The sequence below is a fragment of the Pleurodeles waltl genome, chromosome 6, assembly GCF_031143425.1.
Source record: "Pleurodeles waltl isolate 20211129_DDA chromosome 6, aPleWal1.hap1.20221129, whole genome shotgun sequence".
Classification (NCBI taxonomy): Eukaryota; Metazoa; Chordata; class Amphibia; order Caudata; family Salamandridae; genus Pleurodeles; species Pleurodeles waltl.
The window spans coordinates 1,058,131,301-1,058,146,431 of NC_090445.1; the positions used below are offsets into that span (position 1 = coordinate 1,058,131,301).

At 41.0% G+C, this 15,131-nt stretch overlaps 1 protein-coding gene across 3 annotated transcripts in view; it reads left to right on the forward strand.

Annotated features, from left to right (window-relative positions):
- Positions 1–14,627, forward strand: part of ESPN (espin) — a 917,745-nt gene extending 903,118 nt beyond the window's left edge. For all 3 annotated transcript variants that reach the window (XM_069240012.1, XM_069240013.1, XM_069240014.1), the window contains one exon: positions 13,568–14,627. In XM_069240012.1, the coding sequence (XP_069096113.1) occupies positions 13,568–13,715 (148 nt within the window). In that variant the 3' untranslated portion in view covers positions 13,716–14,627. The remainder of the gene's footprint in view (positions 1–13,567) is intronic.
- The last annotated feature ends 504 nt before the right edge of the window (positions 14,628–15,131 follow it).

The following is a 15,131-nucleotide window of genomic DNA, read 5'->3' on the forward strand; positions in this document are numbered from 1 at the left end:
CAAATTTCATGCATAATCCTCAAAGTTGAGAACAAATCAACAATTGGCTTTGCAACTGACAAACTGTAGATAAGTGGTAACATTTTCATCTCAACCCAGCACCCTTTTCAAACTCTAATGTCTCAAACACTAGTAAATGGATTTACACTGAAATAGCAAAAGCACACTCTTTGAGTAAAGTTCTACTTCTGGCCCATGTTTACTGTAAATCCGGTGAGTGGTTTTGACTGTAGGTGTGAGCAAAATTTCATGTGGGAGTTAAAATGCGAATTACGCCTTTTTGAGCCCCTGTGGCATGTTATGAAGAACCTTTATGTAGAACCTAGTTACGGAACCTGGCAACTGTCACTAAGAGACCCTAGTGATGGTAACCAGGGGATCTGACAGTTGGAAGAGGAGAACCAGAGAGAGAAGGCTTGTGTTGGCTGGGGTGTTTTACTTGATTATTAACTTGAATAAATGACAACGGATTTCACCATAAAAAGTGTCACCCTTCATCATTTCATTGGCGACGAGGTAGAAGAACCTATCAACATTTATTTTACAAATCTTCACGTGTGAGGTGAAGTGCCAACACCCCAACATCACTGGATATGTAAAATGTGTGAAAGCTCACTTGTTTTCCATGGTCTCTGGCTGCCTTGGTAAAAACGCTGCGACGACCCGGCTTCTTTGTGTGGCAGAGACTTCATTTGTTCCAGGGCCAGTCCGGCCATGCCTTCAGTGCTGCTGATTTCCGTCATGTAGCAGAGCCTTGGTGCGAGGGAAAGCAGATCTTGACCGACGTGACAGTTTCTTCGCGGAGCGGTTTGGTGAGGCGCTGTGCTAGCTCTTAGGAAGTGCGCTGACTCTGAGGGAAGCTGCGATCCTCCGATTCGTCAAACAGTGTTACACGAAGGACTGCGCTGTCTCTGAGGGAAGCTGCGACTCTCCGATTCATCAAACAGTTTTACACGATGTGTTCTTAACGGAGCGGTTTGGTGAGGCGCTGCGCTAGCTCTTAGGGAGTGCGCTGACTCTGAGGGAGGCTGTGATCCTCCGATTCCTTAAGGAAAGTTACCCACAGTTTTAGACGACGTCAGCTGTTTCGCTCTTTCACGGTGTCGTATGACATTTCTTTAGTAGACTTCATTTGGGGTGCCAGAAGGTGGCGTCATTGCACTACAGATGAGAAGTATCTTCTTGGGCTGGTGCTGTAATTATACTGCTCCATACCAGTGATTGTATTTCTTTATGTATGAAATTGTACTTTGGGATATATATATTCTCAAAATCTCTAGTTTAAAATTCTGGTAGAAATTCTTAAAATAGCATTAATACATTATTTATTAGTATCTTTCACCATGCAGAATGTAACTTGTCCTCCATTTTTCTTATTACCTGGCAACTGTCACTAAGAGACCCTAGTGATGGTAACCAGGGGATCTGACAGTTGGAAGAGGAGAACCAGAGAGAGAAGGCTTGTGTTGGCTGGGGTGTTTTAATTGATTATTAACTTGAATAAATGACAACGGATTTCACCATAAAAAGTGTCACCCTTCATCATTTCAGCCCCCCATAGCTTTTTTCTCTCCTTTAAAAGTGCATGAAATTTCACATGCCAGACCTTACCTGAGTATACCAAATTTGGTGTAGATCTGTCTTTGGGAGCCAAAGTTAGAAGAAAATCAATAAATGACTATTCAGTAGAAAGTGCAGCTGAACCATAAATATAGTAGTGACTACTGCTGTGTAATATTTAACATATCTCATGTATTTATAAAGGGCATGTTCACTCTAAAGGGTATCTTTGCACTGACTGCCAGATAATTATTGGTACCCAACAGTACTCATTTTTGCAAAAAATGAGAGATTGAGTGGACTTGCCAGGATTTGAACGTGACCATAGGTCAAACACAAGTGTGTGAAGTGAATGCATTAGTCCACTGAGCCACCAGACCACCTACATGTACAGCATATTTGCAGATGTGAAGAGTGCTATATGCTTTTCATACCATTGTTGAGAGTGAGACCATGACTCATGAGAGGCAAAGCCTTAAGTGTGCCATGATACCTCTCCCCTCCCACAGAAAATCCTAATACCCAGTATATTCCATTCTGTACACCTGCATCAATGATTTATGTCATTGCAGGTTTTCAAGATTATTTGCTTTAAAAATAGATACTTAACCAAAACTACAGTCTAGAGTTTGTGCAGTATGTTTAAAACACACTGAAGAAGCCTTGTAACAATTAGGAGAATTTCTTTCATGTGTAAAGTATTTTAATATGCAGTGCATGAGGCTGTAAACAGTGTTTTTCCAATGTCATGTTCACTCCACTATGGTAATATTCTGCAATTTGACCTTGGCATGGTATAATACATGTGTGCACATGGGCTTACTAGTATGGTTGCTACAAATGGTGTATTATGGGGTTAGCTTTATTTTCAGTTATAACATAAAGTGTATTGGGCCTATTCATGGAGGTAAATACATGCACAAGTAAATCTACACATGTAAATTTCTTCTTACACTTTGTAGTAAAGTTGATACTTTTGGATAATTTCTAGTGTAAATTTACTACACAGTCTCTCTACATTTACTACATGCCTCTACCCCCAAAAACAAGTGGTGCAGCCAAGCCAACGAGTGTAGTTATCATTAATTGGGATTGTGCTCCCTGACATTAGAGCTTACTATTGAGGGCACACCAACTCATTATCCTTAACAACTGGATTTCTACACCAAGAGAATGACCCCTTAATCAGGCAGAAAGATCAATGCTGATTAAACCCTTATTCCTCCATTATATATATATGGTGACAAAAGGAGATAACACCTATTGCCAGAACAGAGGCAGGGATAGTGGCCTGGGAGATGGCAACGCAATACCTCAGTGGAAAAATAATGTTACTAAAGAAACACCCTTATGGGAAGGCAAAGGTGGATGACCTTCTTGAGGTAGGTCTTTCCTGAGCCTCCAACAGGAATATAAATTAACTGAAAATCAGCTATTTAAATATGGCCAACTTAGATACTTTGCAGGCCGAGGACTTGAAATGGTCTGAGATCCCGGCATTCACTGCACTAGAAAATAGACTGGTACTAGATGAGCCGGGGAGGGGGCCAGTTTCTTCCACTTACAGATCTCTCTTCAACAATATGCCAGACAGGCTTGTGCACATGAAAATGAGGTTGGGGGAGTGATTGGGAGCATTGGAAGATATTGACAGGGAAGCAGCATTGATAGATGTATATGCAAGAGGTCATGATAAGAGCCATTCTGCACCTAATCCGACTGAAATTCTTCATCTGTTGCAGAAGCAGAATGTGCTCAATAAGTCGAGCCCCAACACTTTTCTTAAAATGCAACAGAGAAGAGGAATGTGTTCCTACATACAATCTGATACAAGCATGATACAGGAATACTAGAGAAGTACAATGCTTTAACTGCGCCAGGTCTTAGAGCTGAAGTCCCAATGTCTCCCGAGGCCTCCTCAATTTGTTATTCTATGAATCCCAAATGTCATAGACTTCCTAAGTGTAAAACCCAATGAAAAAATATTTTTATGCAAAGTTACTATTAGTAACTTCTCAGAGGTATACTCTGCCACTGAGACAGAGATCTCTTCACGGTTAAATATAGGGAAAATATATATATATATTTATTATGTATTAGAAATTATTAAAAGTTAGCTTAGAATACATTTAAATTAATTGAATTCATGTTTAAATAATACATTTAAATTAAAAATATTATTTAAATATTCCATCATTAAACAATATTTATTTTGTAATCACATATATAATTATTTAACAGTAAATGAAATTCATTTATATTTTTGAAAAGTCAAAATAACTTAATTTATTTTAACATTATTTAGTATAGGGTTCTAATTTAAAACTCTGCCTCCATTATTTTCTATGTGAGGGTGTTTCTGTACCAGTGGTTGGCCTTGTGTCCTGCTGGACTTACTCCATGTCTGAGCTGGAATATATTTACTACTGTTTTGTGTCCTTTTTTGATGTGATAACTTTAGAAGGGAAGCTTCTGAACATTAATGGACTCACTTTTTTGTGAGTGGGTCTGTCACCTCCCTAAATCCCTCCTTAGCCCTCCTTAAAGCCCTCTGTATTCCTCCCTAAACTCTTCCCAGTTAGTAGTAAGTATTGCTCAGAATATCACTTTCCCACCCCCCTACATTTACCACTTCATATTAAGCTTACAAGATAGAGGTGAAGTTTTCTACTCACAGATTTGTGAATTGAATTTTTTCATAAGGAATACTACTACACTACTACTTTACATACTACACAATGCAGAATGTGAATTGGCCCATAGGTATGCAGTATGTGATTCAGCCCCTATATATATGCAGATGTGCAAAATGTAATATGCTACATATTACCATTGCTAGGGTTTGAGGGAGTTATGGTTTACAAAAGACCAAGCCTCGAGTGGGTCCAGGGTATGGCACAAGGTCTAATTGTGTGGCTAACCCGAGATGTGTGCAGCCTAAGCCAGAGTATTAGTATCTCTGTATGCTGTAATCAATGATGTCATCAGTGATGCCATCAATGTGTTCATTTGAGTTGTCATATGTTAGGTCATAACCAGTGCATGATGGGGCCATAGCGGGAAAATTTCACTGTTTGTTAGGATTTGTTCTGTGACCATGACTGCACTTTCCCTGAATAGATTTGTGTTCCTCCCAACAATAAAGTAGTAGGGAGAATACTCTGGGACATTGTTTCAGTGTGATTGTATGCAAGAACTAAAGAAGTCTCATTCTGACTAGCTGGGTATTCTAGTGTGGTTTTGTAGTGTTGAACACGAGAACATGATAAATATGCTGGGTGATGTTCTCTTTCTTGGAGTTCCTAGTTCTGTGTACTTTCTGAGCTTCACGTTGTAGGTAATATGGTGCAGGCATAGTCTTTTCCCAACCCTACAGATCCAGGATACATCTGCTGAGATAACCTCTAAAGTCCTGACCGTAGTAGCTGGCCATCTGTAGTGGAAGAAATCTTGCCTTGCAGGCATTTGACCAAATTGTACACCTTCTGATCCGTTTAAGAGTTTGCTTGAGGTAGCAGTTGAAGTGGTAAGAAGCAATCCGAATGTTCTCATTTCGCTTACTGCCCGGTACCGGGACAAAAAATGAATGCAGACAGGATTCAAAAGCACAGTTTTAAAGTGCATTCTTCCTGTTGTTGTGGATGGTTCAGATCTGCCACTTCATTATGTTGGCTTAACAGGGCCATATAACTCTCTTTGGACCAGATCAAAGAGCTTGTCAATATGATGTGGCCTTAATCATCCTGGAGGGAAGTCAACACTAAGAAACTGGATCATTGGTTGAGGGGGGTGGAAGCCCCACTCAAGCAACAACCACAATCCTTGTCAGGGTGAACCACAAAACTCATTAAATTAACCTGTGCTTAACCCTCAGGTAGCTGAGCACAAAAACAGTCAGGCTTGACTTGGAGGCAATTGGTAAACTATTTATGCAGCACACAAACAGTAATAAAGTGACAACACAATTCAAGAAAAGTCCCAAAACCATAAAAAAAAGAGTAAAATGTAATAAATAAAATAATGCCAGAACAACAACAAGCCAATCAGTAGAACCAGAGATATTGAATTTTCAAGTTTTCATTAAAAATAGCACAAAAGGGTACAAAGTACTAACTGAGAGCATCTAGTCATGTTGACCTGGACGACCTCACATGTTGAGACTGACCACAATGGATCAAAGGCCTGGGATAAAGGCAGGTAGGTCCAGTCTTCCTTCTCAAACAGCATGGCAGTCCTTCAAGCAGCAGGCTGTCATTCATCATTAACTTCCACATGTCCAAGGGTGTTCTGATGAGTGGCTCTGGAGGTTCATTTTTTATACCTGGTGCCAGCCTATCTGTTCTGTGGCTCCCATTCATACCCCCACATTTGGTTCTGGAAAGTTTTTCCCCTTCTCCTGTCAAGGTGCCAAATGGTCTGGAGTGTCAAAAGGGAGGGCAGGCTTGGTATCAGGATCCTTTGTGTGTGAAGGAGGTGAAGCCCCTTGAAGTGTAAAAGGGACTAAATACAGCCCTTCTTATGTCATCTAGTCAGGATAGCCCAACCTGTCCATACCTCAGCCCCCTTTGTGTGACTGTCTGTCAGTAATACACAAACCCCAGCAGCAAAGCCATTCACAGTCATGTGACCCAGGATGCTGGCAGAAGTCACAGAGGGTTGGGAGAAGAAAATGCTAACTTTCTAAAAGTGGTATTCTCAGAATTGCTACTTAAATGCTCACTTCACAATTAAAGAGAATTTTTCATTACAATTAATTTCAGTGTAAACAGAATATTCTCATCTGCCTCCAATCTAAAGATAGAACTTAATAAATGTAATAATCCATCATTCTTTTGTTCACCATGCCTCCTCCGTTTGAACCCAGCCATATGCAAATCAGTCTTGGTCCTGCTCCCCATGGGACCAGTCCAGCCTGAACTGCCAGGCCACATCCTACCTGGACCGAAAAAAACGCATCCTGGGACCAGTTTCAAAGTATCAACCCTCTCCAGCTAGGCTAGCTTGAATCTAGTGGCATAGCTAGCACAGGACCAATGTCTGGGCATACCGTTCCCACGTAGGATGACAAATGTAAAAAAGAACAAATGATGGATGAATTGCGGAACAAATTTAACATTCACCCCCAGTCACAGATCTGTGTTTAATCTAGCATTTTTTTGCAGGCCATGCCATTCCAGTTTGGATCCAGCCATATGGAAATCAGTCTTGACCGTGCCCTCCAAGGGAACAGTTCATCCCAAATTACCAAGCTGGGTCCTCCCTCGACCACCAACAAGCATCCCGGTATTGGTTTCAGGGAATTACTCCTCATCAGCCAAATTACCTTGAATCTGGTGGCCTGGAGGGCATGGGTCCCACGTGTGGGCATACCCTTCCCTTTTAAGGCGACAAATGCTAAAAGAACAGATGATGGGCGTAATGCAGAACAAATCAAACATTCACCCCAAGTCACAGATTTGGGTTTAATCCATCAATTTGTTTGCTCGCCATGCCATTCATTTTGGACCCACCCATATGAAAATCAGTCTTCACCCTGCACCCTGTGGAAGCAGTCTAGCCTGAACTGCCAGGCCAGGCCTTCATTGGACCAGAACCAAGCAACCTGAGACTGGTTTCGGGGTCTCACCCCTCATTAGTCAGGCTAGCTTGAATCTGGTGGACTAGCGAGCACAGAGCCCATGTCTGGGCATACCTTTCCCACTTAAGGTGACAAAAGCTAAAAGAACAGATGATGGACAGAATGCAGAAAAAATCAAACATTCACCCCAATCACAGATTTGGGTTTAATCCATCAATTATTTTGCCATGCCATTCAGCTTGGACCCATCCCTATGAAAATCAGTCTTGACCCTGCACCCCATGGAAACAGTCTAGCCTGAACTGCCAGGCCAGGTCTTCCTTGGACCAGAAACAAGCAACCTGGGACTGGTTTCAGGGTATCACCCCTCATTAGTCAGGCTACTTGAATCTGGTGGCATTGTGAGCATGGGACCTATGTCTGGGCATACCCTTCCCACTTAGAGTGTGGGTCCCTTGCTCACTGTGCCACTGGATTCAAGCTAGCCTGGCTGATGAGAGGTGATACCATGAAACCGGTCCCAGGATTCTTGTTTCGGGTCCAGGGGGGACCTGGCCCAGCAGTTCGGGCTGGACTGTTCCCATGGGGAGCAGCATCAAGACGGATTTGCATACGGCTGGGTGAAAACTGGGAGGCATGGTGAACAAAAGAAACAATCTGGGTTCAATCCATCATTCTTTTGCACACCATGGCACCCCAGTTTGGACCCAGACATATGCTTTGACTCCCAAACTATCCCGTCATATACTAGTATAGGTTTTAGAAATAATGTTTGGTAGTTGACGCTCCTGTTCCAACTGTAGAATCTCCCAGAGCCACTGGTGTATAGCCAATACTACTGCTTCCTTTTTAATGTTACTTAATATCATTGAGGTGACTGCGTTGAAGTTCTGCGTCAGTTTCGTACCCAAATCTAGGGCGGGAGTGGCCCATGCTCATTTTGATTTGTTTTAACACTTCTGTTAAGTTTGCAAGTGTTGGGGTACCATGCCTGGCAGTGTAAATTGCAGCGAAGACTGTACCCCATGTGGTGCAGTCATCCACTGAGGGAACCATTCTGAATGGCAAGCACATAGTGAGAATACTATGTTTATCTTGGGGTCCTGTATGGGAAAACACTGCTTTCAGATGGTTTGTTTTTTGTGCTATCCAGAACAGAATCTTCTCATGTTCCGTGCGCTATGCCCACGGTAGAATGTATGTTTGTGGGTTAGTTCCGATAACAGGCAATTGGTGGCCAGCTAGTGCAGCCCATGCTGTGGTGGTATTCAAGGTCAACATAGTAAATTGTATCAATTGTCTGTAAAGTTGTACTAGCTCATTATAAAGTGTGTGTATGTCAGCTATTTGCATTGCCTGTACGGCAGGATGTGGTGTGTATGAGGCAAACATGGGCCACGTTGGTCTGTCATTACTTGAGGGATCTAATCTCACCGATTGTATTACAAGTGGTAGGGTGCCATTGAGCCAATTTTGATGTTTTTGATAAAATAGAGGTATTTCTTAATAACAGTAAGCTTGGTACAGTTCGCTATTTTATATGTATGAAATGTATCTGTTCTCTCATCTTCCTCTGGAAAGGTGACCCAGGAATAGAATGTTTCTGTTTGCTAAGCTTCATGAGCGTCAACGATAAATGTGACATCCCTGCCCTCATCCGTTAAGCCATGGGCTACTAGATGTTTTGTAAATGCGTGTCTGACATTTTTTGAAATGTCTATGGCATTAGCATTGTTGAATAATGGGTGCAGAGAAGGACCACCAAATGGGGAAAATCCTTTTAAGGGTTCAAGCTTGAACAACCTGCAGCCTAATTAGGTACTCCCTATTCAGTTGAGGAAGAGTACCCCTAAGACCACTCAGGTCTCTGTATAATAGTACTTGGGGTACCTGCTGTGCGTGAGAAAGAGATAATTAGGATATCCATAAATTAGTGCCAAAACACCATCGTTGGAGGCACCATGTCATAGTTGGACTATCGCTCCTAGGCGAGACTGCTGGTTTAGGGGAGACCTCTTTTTTTTTTTGTAGGTGACTGAGTTACTCTTACAACAAGTCGCAACTGTCAGCCCAACCCTCCGGCTCACAGGCAGTACCTCACCAAAACTCAGGAAGCAAAGGTGATTTCTGGCAGTCTTACACATGAACTCTATATAAGACCTCTCAGGGAAGTTGAGGTGGAACAAGTTACAGTTTTCTCTTGTTGACAATGCGTCTCAGTCACACAAAGGCAATGAAGGAGAGAAGGAGATGCAGAAAACTTTTCAATATAAGTCTGCAATCTGCAATAAAATGCCTATGCAGCAATGATTAGGATAATAAACAGTAAAAGAAGCAGAATTGTGAAGATGAGAGTTGTGATTATAAACCCCCCCACCATCTTACAATAAACATGAGATATGAAATTCCTAGCAAAGAGAACCTTAACTCTGACCTAGTGAGAGCTAGGTATGATAAACCTAATCTGCCAGTATCATGTCCATGAGAAGCGTAACCCCAACCCTTGTTACCTTGGAATGAGGTCCCTAGATCAGACTGTGGTGAAACAAAGGCTGAGTTCTGCAGCAAGGTGACATGCAGCATAGATGGCATCTGGAAAGGACCCCTCTAATGACTTTGTCCGTGTGAAATGTGTTTATACAGATCATGTAGGATCACTGATGCAGGTATGTTCCTAAACAACTGATAAGGAGGCATATTATGTTCCTATCATATGTGAGTGAGAAAGGGACATGATGACAATACCTATGTACATCACTGATCATGACGCTGATAAGAGTAGCATTGATTATAAAATATAAACAATGGCAGCTAGCTAGAAGAAATATTAAAATAAAGTAAATGGAATACAACAGAGCAAGCTAAATAGGTAAAAGGTCACTAGGTGATTGGGGCACAGGCCTGCAAGCCAAAGGCCAAGCTAAACTCCTGAGTCCCAATAAGAACTCAAATGGATTCACCACATAGAGAGATGAAGTAGAGTCAAGGGGAGGCCTTTCATCAGGTGTCTCAGACTGAAGAAGGACAATAACAGCCTGGATGTGTGCAAAGTCAGAGTCTTTGTTGGCTTTAGATTTGGAGTGGACAAAGCTGTAATTACACATGAATAGTTGGGTGGAGATGAAATCATTAAACTTGGCAAAAATGGGCAGTGTTTCCAGTTTTTTACCTTTTTAATCATTCATGAGAAAGCCTCATACCCTAACTTTAAATGAGGCAGGACATTAAGGAGCACAACATCACTGTGCAAGGAAGGTAAATGTTTCCTGGAGGAGTTCATGATTTGGTACAGGGTGCAAGGGGAAATCATAAGAGGTAGCAAAAGGTTGGGTGAGAGGCCAAGAAGCTTTTCCGCAGATAGCTAGGTGAGAGAGGCATGAGATTTTGCATAACAAGAGGTATCGAACTCACTGCAGGGGATGGGGCGACAGGCAAGTAGCAGAACACTCATTATCTCCCAAAGTGTCCTCTTAGGACAGCTGAAATATTTCAAACTTCTCCAAATGGCCACACACGCTGAACAATTCTTTCCTAAAATTTCACATGCTTCAGAAGGTTTGAAGCTCTTGAAATTCAGAAACAAAAACAAAGTAGAATGTGTCTAGGTGCGAGTCATAATAATTTTACCTTTTGGACACCCCTACTTTAGAACAACTTGTTAAGTATCTGAGGCATAGTCTGAATAGCTGTAGGAAAACTCACCCAGATGGAAGTCTAATACTCCTAGGCAGGGGTATGTCATATAAGTTTCCAAGGCCATTTATGGCTGCATGAGGAACGCACAACAATATAACCTGCCCTGTAGGTTGTAAAACATGCTTCAAAAAGGCCTCTGTTCATATAGTCCAGAGATATCATGTGCCTTGGGTCCTGTAACACCACAATGGTAGCGCTGTATTTACCATACGCGCACCAGGGCACGTTAGGGGAAATAGAGGCTACTATAATGGTACACTGGATTAGCGTAAAAAAACATGATGCTAATTCAGTATAGTGTTAAGAGGCCCATTGAAATTAATGGGAGCCTCAATTTAACGCCTGCTTTAACCAGGCATTACAAATGACGCTAGAAATGGCGCTATGGAATCTTGTAGATTCCATTGTGCTATTTTTGGTGAAACTCCAACGACGGAATGCCCCCTTTGCATACATCATGTATATATTATGCATGATGTGGCGTAAACGGTTTACAAGGTGGTGCAAACCTAGTTTGCACCACCTTGTAAATATGGCGCTATGGTAGTGGCCTGTTAGTGTCACATTTGCTGCAAAATAAATGCTGCAAATGTGGCGCTAAGAGGTCCAAGGGCCTTGTAAATCAGGCCCATAGTCAGGCAATGCTTAAGTCACTCTTCATGGCTTCACTCCAAATACGCACAGAGAGGAGGAGAGACCTTCTGGATGCAGGGACTTCACATATTTTACGCTTCCAATTAATGTTTGTTAGAAGGAACTGAGAGTCAGGAAAAATTCAGGTATTACAATCTAATGAAGTTTCATATACCATAACTCAACCTCCTTTGTTTTTTAGATGATTCCAGTAGGGTCATCAAACCACCCGAATCAATGTTGTGGTGGTCCTCTTAACAATCTGAAATTACAATCCAATGCACAATATTGACATTTCATTTAATCTTGTCTGTTGTCCTCTGAGAGAAAGTTCCATAATAGAAGCATAGCAAAAGAGTAGGATTTAAACACAGGTAAATTCAATATAAGTTTATTGATTTCAGGATGGAAGGTCTCTTTCTTCCTTAAGTTTTTGGTACCCCCCCAGAGATATGAAGTCAAGAGTGAAGGTGGGTGGGTTGATTAAGTTTTGGGACTATACAAGTTATACAAGCAAGTGTAAATTTGAACCTTGTCTCCAACTGTAGCCAGTAGAAGGCTCTCAGCAGATGTGACAAATCTGTGGTAACTGTGGTCAAATGTGGCAGACAGCAAAAGAGGGCTTAGTAGCACCATTGAGGTTTCCATGGCTCCCTGAAGTATATCACTTCTGCAATCGCGTTTGAAAATCACTATTGTTTAGACTACAGAATAGAAGTCTCACTGCATTAGGACTGATTTGAGGCATTTCAAAGACAAAAGAGTTTCTCAAGTCAACTTAACAGTGTGATCAATGTGAGTGTTCTTTGAGAGATTGGCCTTAAACCAAAAGCCTAAGGGGCATATTTATGAGCCCCTAGCGCCACCGGAGCATCACTTTTCGCGACGCTCTGGTGGTGCAATGCCCTGCACCGTATTTTCAAGGTGGTGTTAAGCCACTTTTTGTGGCTTAATGCCACCTTGTAAATACAGCCCCTTCACAGGCAGCCCTTTGTGTGGAAGGGTCATGAAAATGGGCGTTGCTGTGGGCGTGCCACAGCAACACCCATTGCATTTTGACACTGCCTCAGATTTACAGATTTTTGTAAGCCAGAGGCAGCGCACAAATCTAACACCACCCCAGGGGTGTCATTAACAAGGCGCAACAAGGAGGAATACTTTCATACCTGCTCGTTTTTTACTTTTACTTTGTGTTCTGCATTCTGCAGCACGCATAGAAAGAGCAAAATGCCAGACATGATTGTTTATGTGTGGGAAGGTGCCCCTTCCTGCACATAAACAATAATTTCAAAATGCACTTTGGCACTTCTGTGTGTGCTGCATTCTGTAGTTAAATACGGGTCATCCCTGCGTTGTGAAAATGACAGAGTGCGGCACTGACAATTTTGCCGCAGCATTGGGCTCCGTCATTTTCTCTTAGATATGGTACTATATTTTGTTTATATGTGCATTGTGTGTATATTTGTGTTGGTGCTTCTCTTCTAAGGAGGGTGAGTTCAGTCTTTCAGGATTTAGTTTCAGAAATTCACTGACATCCACTTCAAAATGCTGGTTAAGGTGGCTTGAGAATGGGCATATCTTTGACGTGGTAGCCTTCATGTAGAATTGTGTCACCCCCTTATTGGTGGTTGGACAACCTTGATTCTTCCATCATGACTAGGGGATATAAGTTACTTGGTCTAGTAAGTTATGTGAAGATTCATAAGAAGGGTAAATATGTTCTCATCTACTCTATACATTAGTAGTTAATTGAGGTATAATAAAATGTTGAAGATTGGTTCAGAACTTGAAAATCCAGAGATACACCAATGATAATCTCATGGATGCATTTTTGAAAAATCACAGTGGGTAAATGTAATATTTTACAATAAAGGATCTCTAGGCATGATTAGATGAGGTCTTGGTTAGGCAGCTAGGATGTAGGTCTGGTTATCAAGTTTTTGGAGGGTATCGCTTTTCAGTTTTGAGGTGTTCTGTTAGGCTGGTGCTCATTTTAGTGTCTGTCCTGATTATTTGCCTGGAGAAGATAGGCTCCATTTAATAATTCCTGAATAAAGCTGGCACTTGTAATTAATGCTTCATCTGTGTACTTCCTTTTAGAAAAGAACAAGAAAAACTGAAGAAAGAGGAAGAGGAGAGAGAGAAGGAGCAAGCAGAGAAGCTTAGAACTCTTGGTTATGATGAAACCAAACTGGCGCCATGGCAGCGGCAGATCATCTTGAAGAAAGGAGATATAGCAAAGGATTAGGAGCACAGAGCTTATTGGTCCCAGCCTTGACATGAAAAAGGAATTCCTGAGATCTCCAGCATGAACTGTTCAGTGGACAATTGTGGGGGATTCTTGTGGTTAAAACAAATAGCTCATTCCTACATTGATGTCTTATATTCTAAACTATGACATGTTACCAATAAATTAGTAACGAAATGCTACAGTAGTACCCAAGTTGATATAGATTGCAATTTCAGTATGTAGTACCCCCTACAGCAACGTTATGAGAACATCCAAATTACAACCAAAGTGGATCACCTTACATTGTGGAGAAAACAAATGTTCTTAATGTAGATGTGTGTGTAAAATGTGTTATACATCCCATGCTAGTTGTGTAATGTGCTTTGTGGACTAGATGCAGCAACTAAAGACCCCTGGTACATCAGTTGAAACATTTTTCAAATATCTCATTTGCACACAGATTCTTCCTTCTCAAATGTGGATTTCATCACTCTGCTACAATGTACTTTTAGTGTAAAAACAGAAGGATGTCCCATCCAAATATTATGCATCTGAGGTGCATATGGATTTATGAATGTTGTATATATTAAATGACTAATATATGTTAGGTAGCATTTAGAAAATGTAATGTGTAGAAAGTGCATTTTTGCAGATTCATATTTTAAAGAAATTATATAGCACAGAGATATAAAGAGAGTAACATATTTGGTTTATGATATATATATATTTCTTCAGATGCCATATTGATGTATAAAAAAGCTCATCCAGTGACATTGCCATTTTAGCATTTTTCTATTCATTTTTGCCATGTGCTTCTTGCAGCCTTTCACACATAAATTACAAGCACATTTCACACACAATTCTATAACATCTTATAACAATAAACCGTCTGCATTAATATTTCAATTTGCAGTCTCATTTCCATTCAAATAGACATTTTTTTACCTGTTTATTCTAAACATAACCACAGGATTAATTATATGAAATGCAAATGGTGTCACATGTTTGTTGGAAGATCTGACGGCACCTATTCTGCAATGCTTATTTATTAACTTATGTTTTCCTATCCTGAAAAATCAGTTATTCGCAACCTTCACAAAAAATAACGTCATATATAGAGTAACATATTTTTTTCAATGTAACCTCAAAGGTAACTGGACATTGAGAGAATGAGGGAACAAACATGTGAATCAGAATATCATCTAGGTTCACATATATTTCCACCTAGAGGAGGAAGAGGCAGTATAGGAAAGAAAACAGAGTTATGGGGAAAGACAGAAGATCTTAATGGACAAGAGGAATAAAGGCAATAGGGACAGGTTGAGGGAGATGATATTGGGAGAAGAACAATTACCAGTTTTGATAGCAGTTAAATATGTATCTTTATGTTTTTTTTCCTTGAAATGAAGAGGGTTCCCTTGACCCAACTGGATT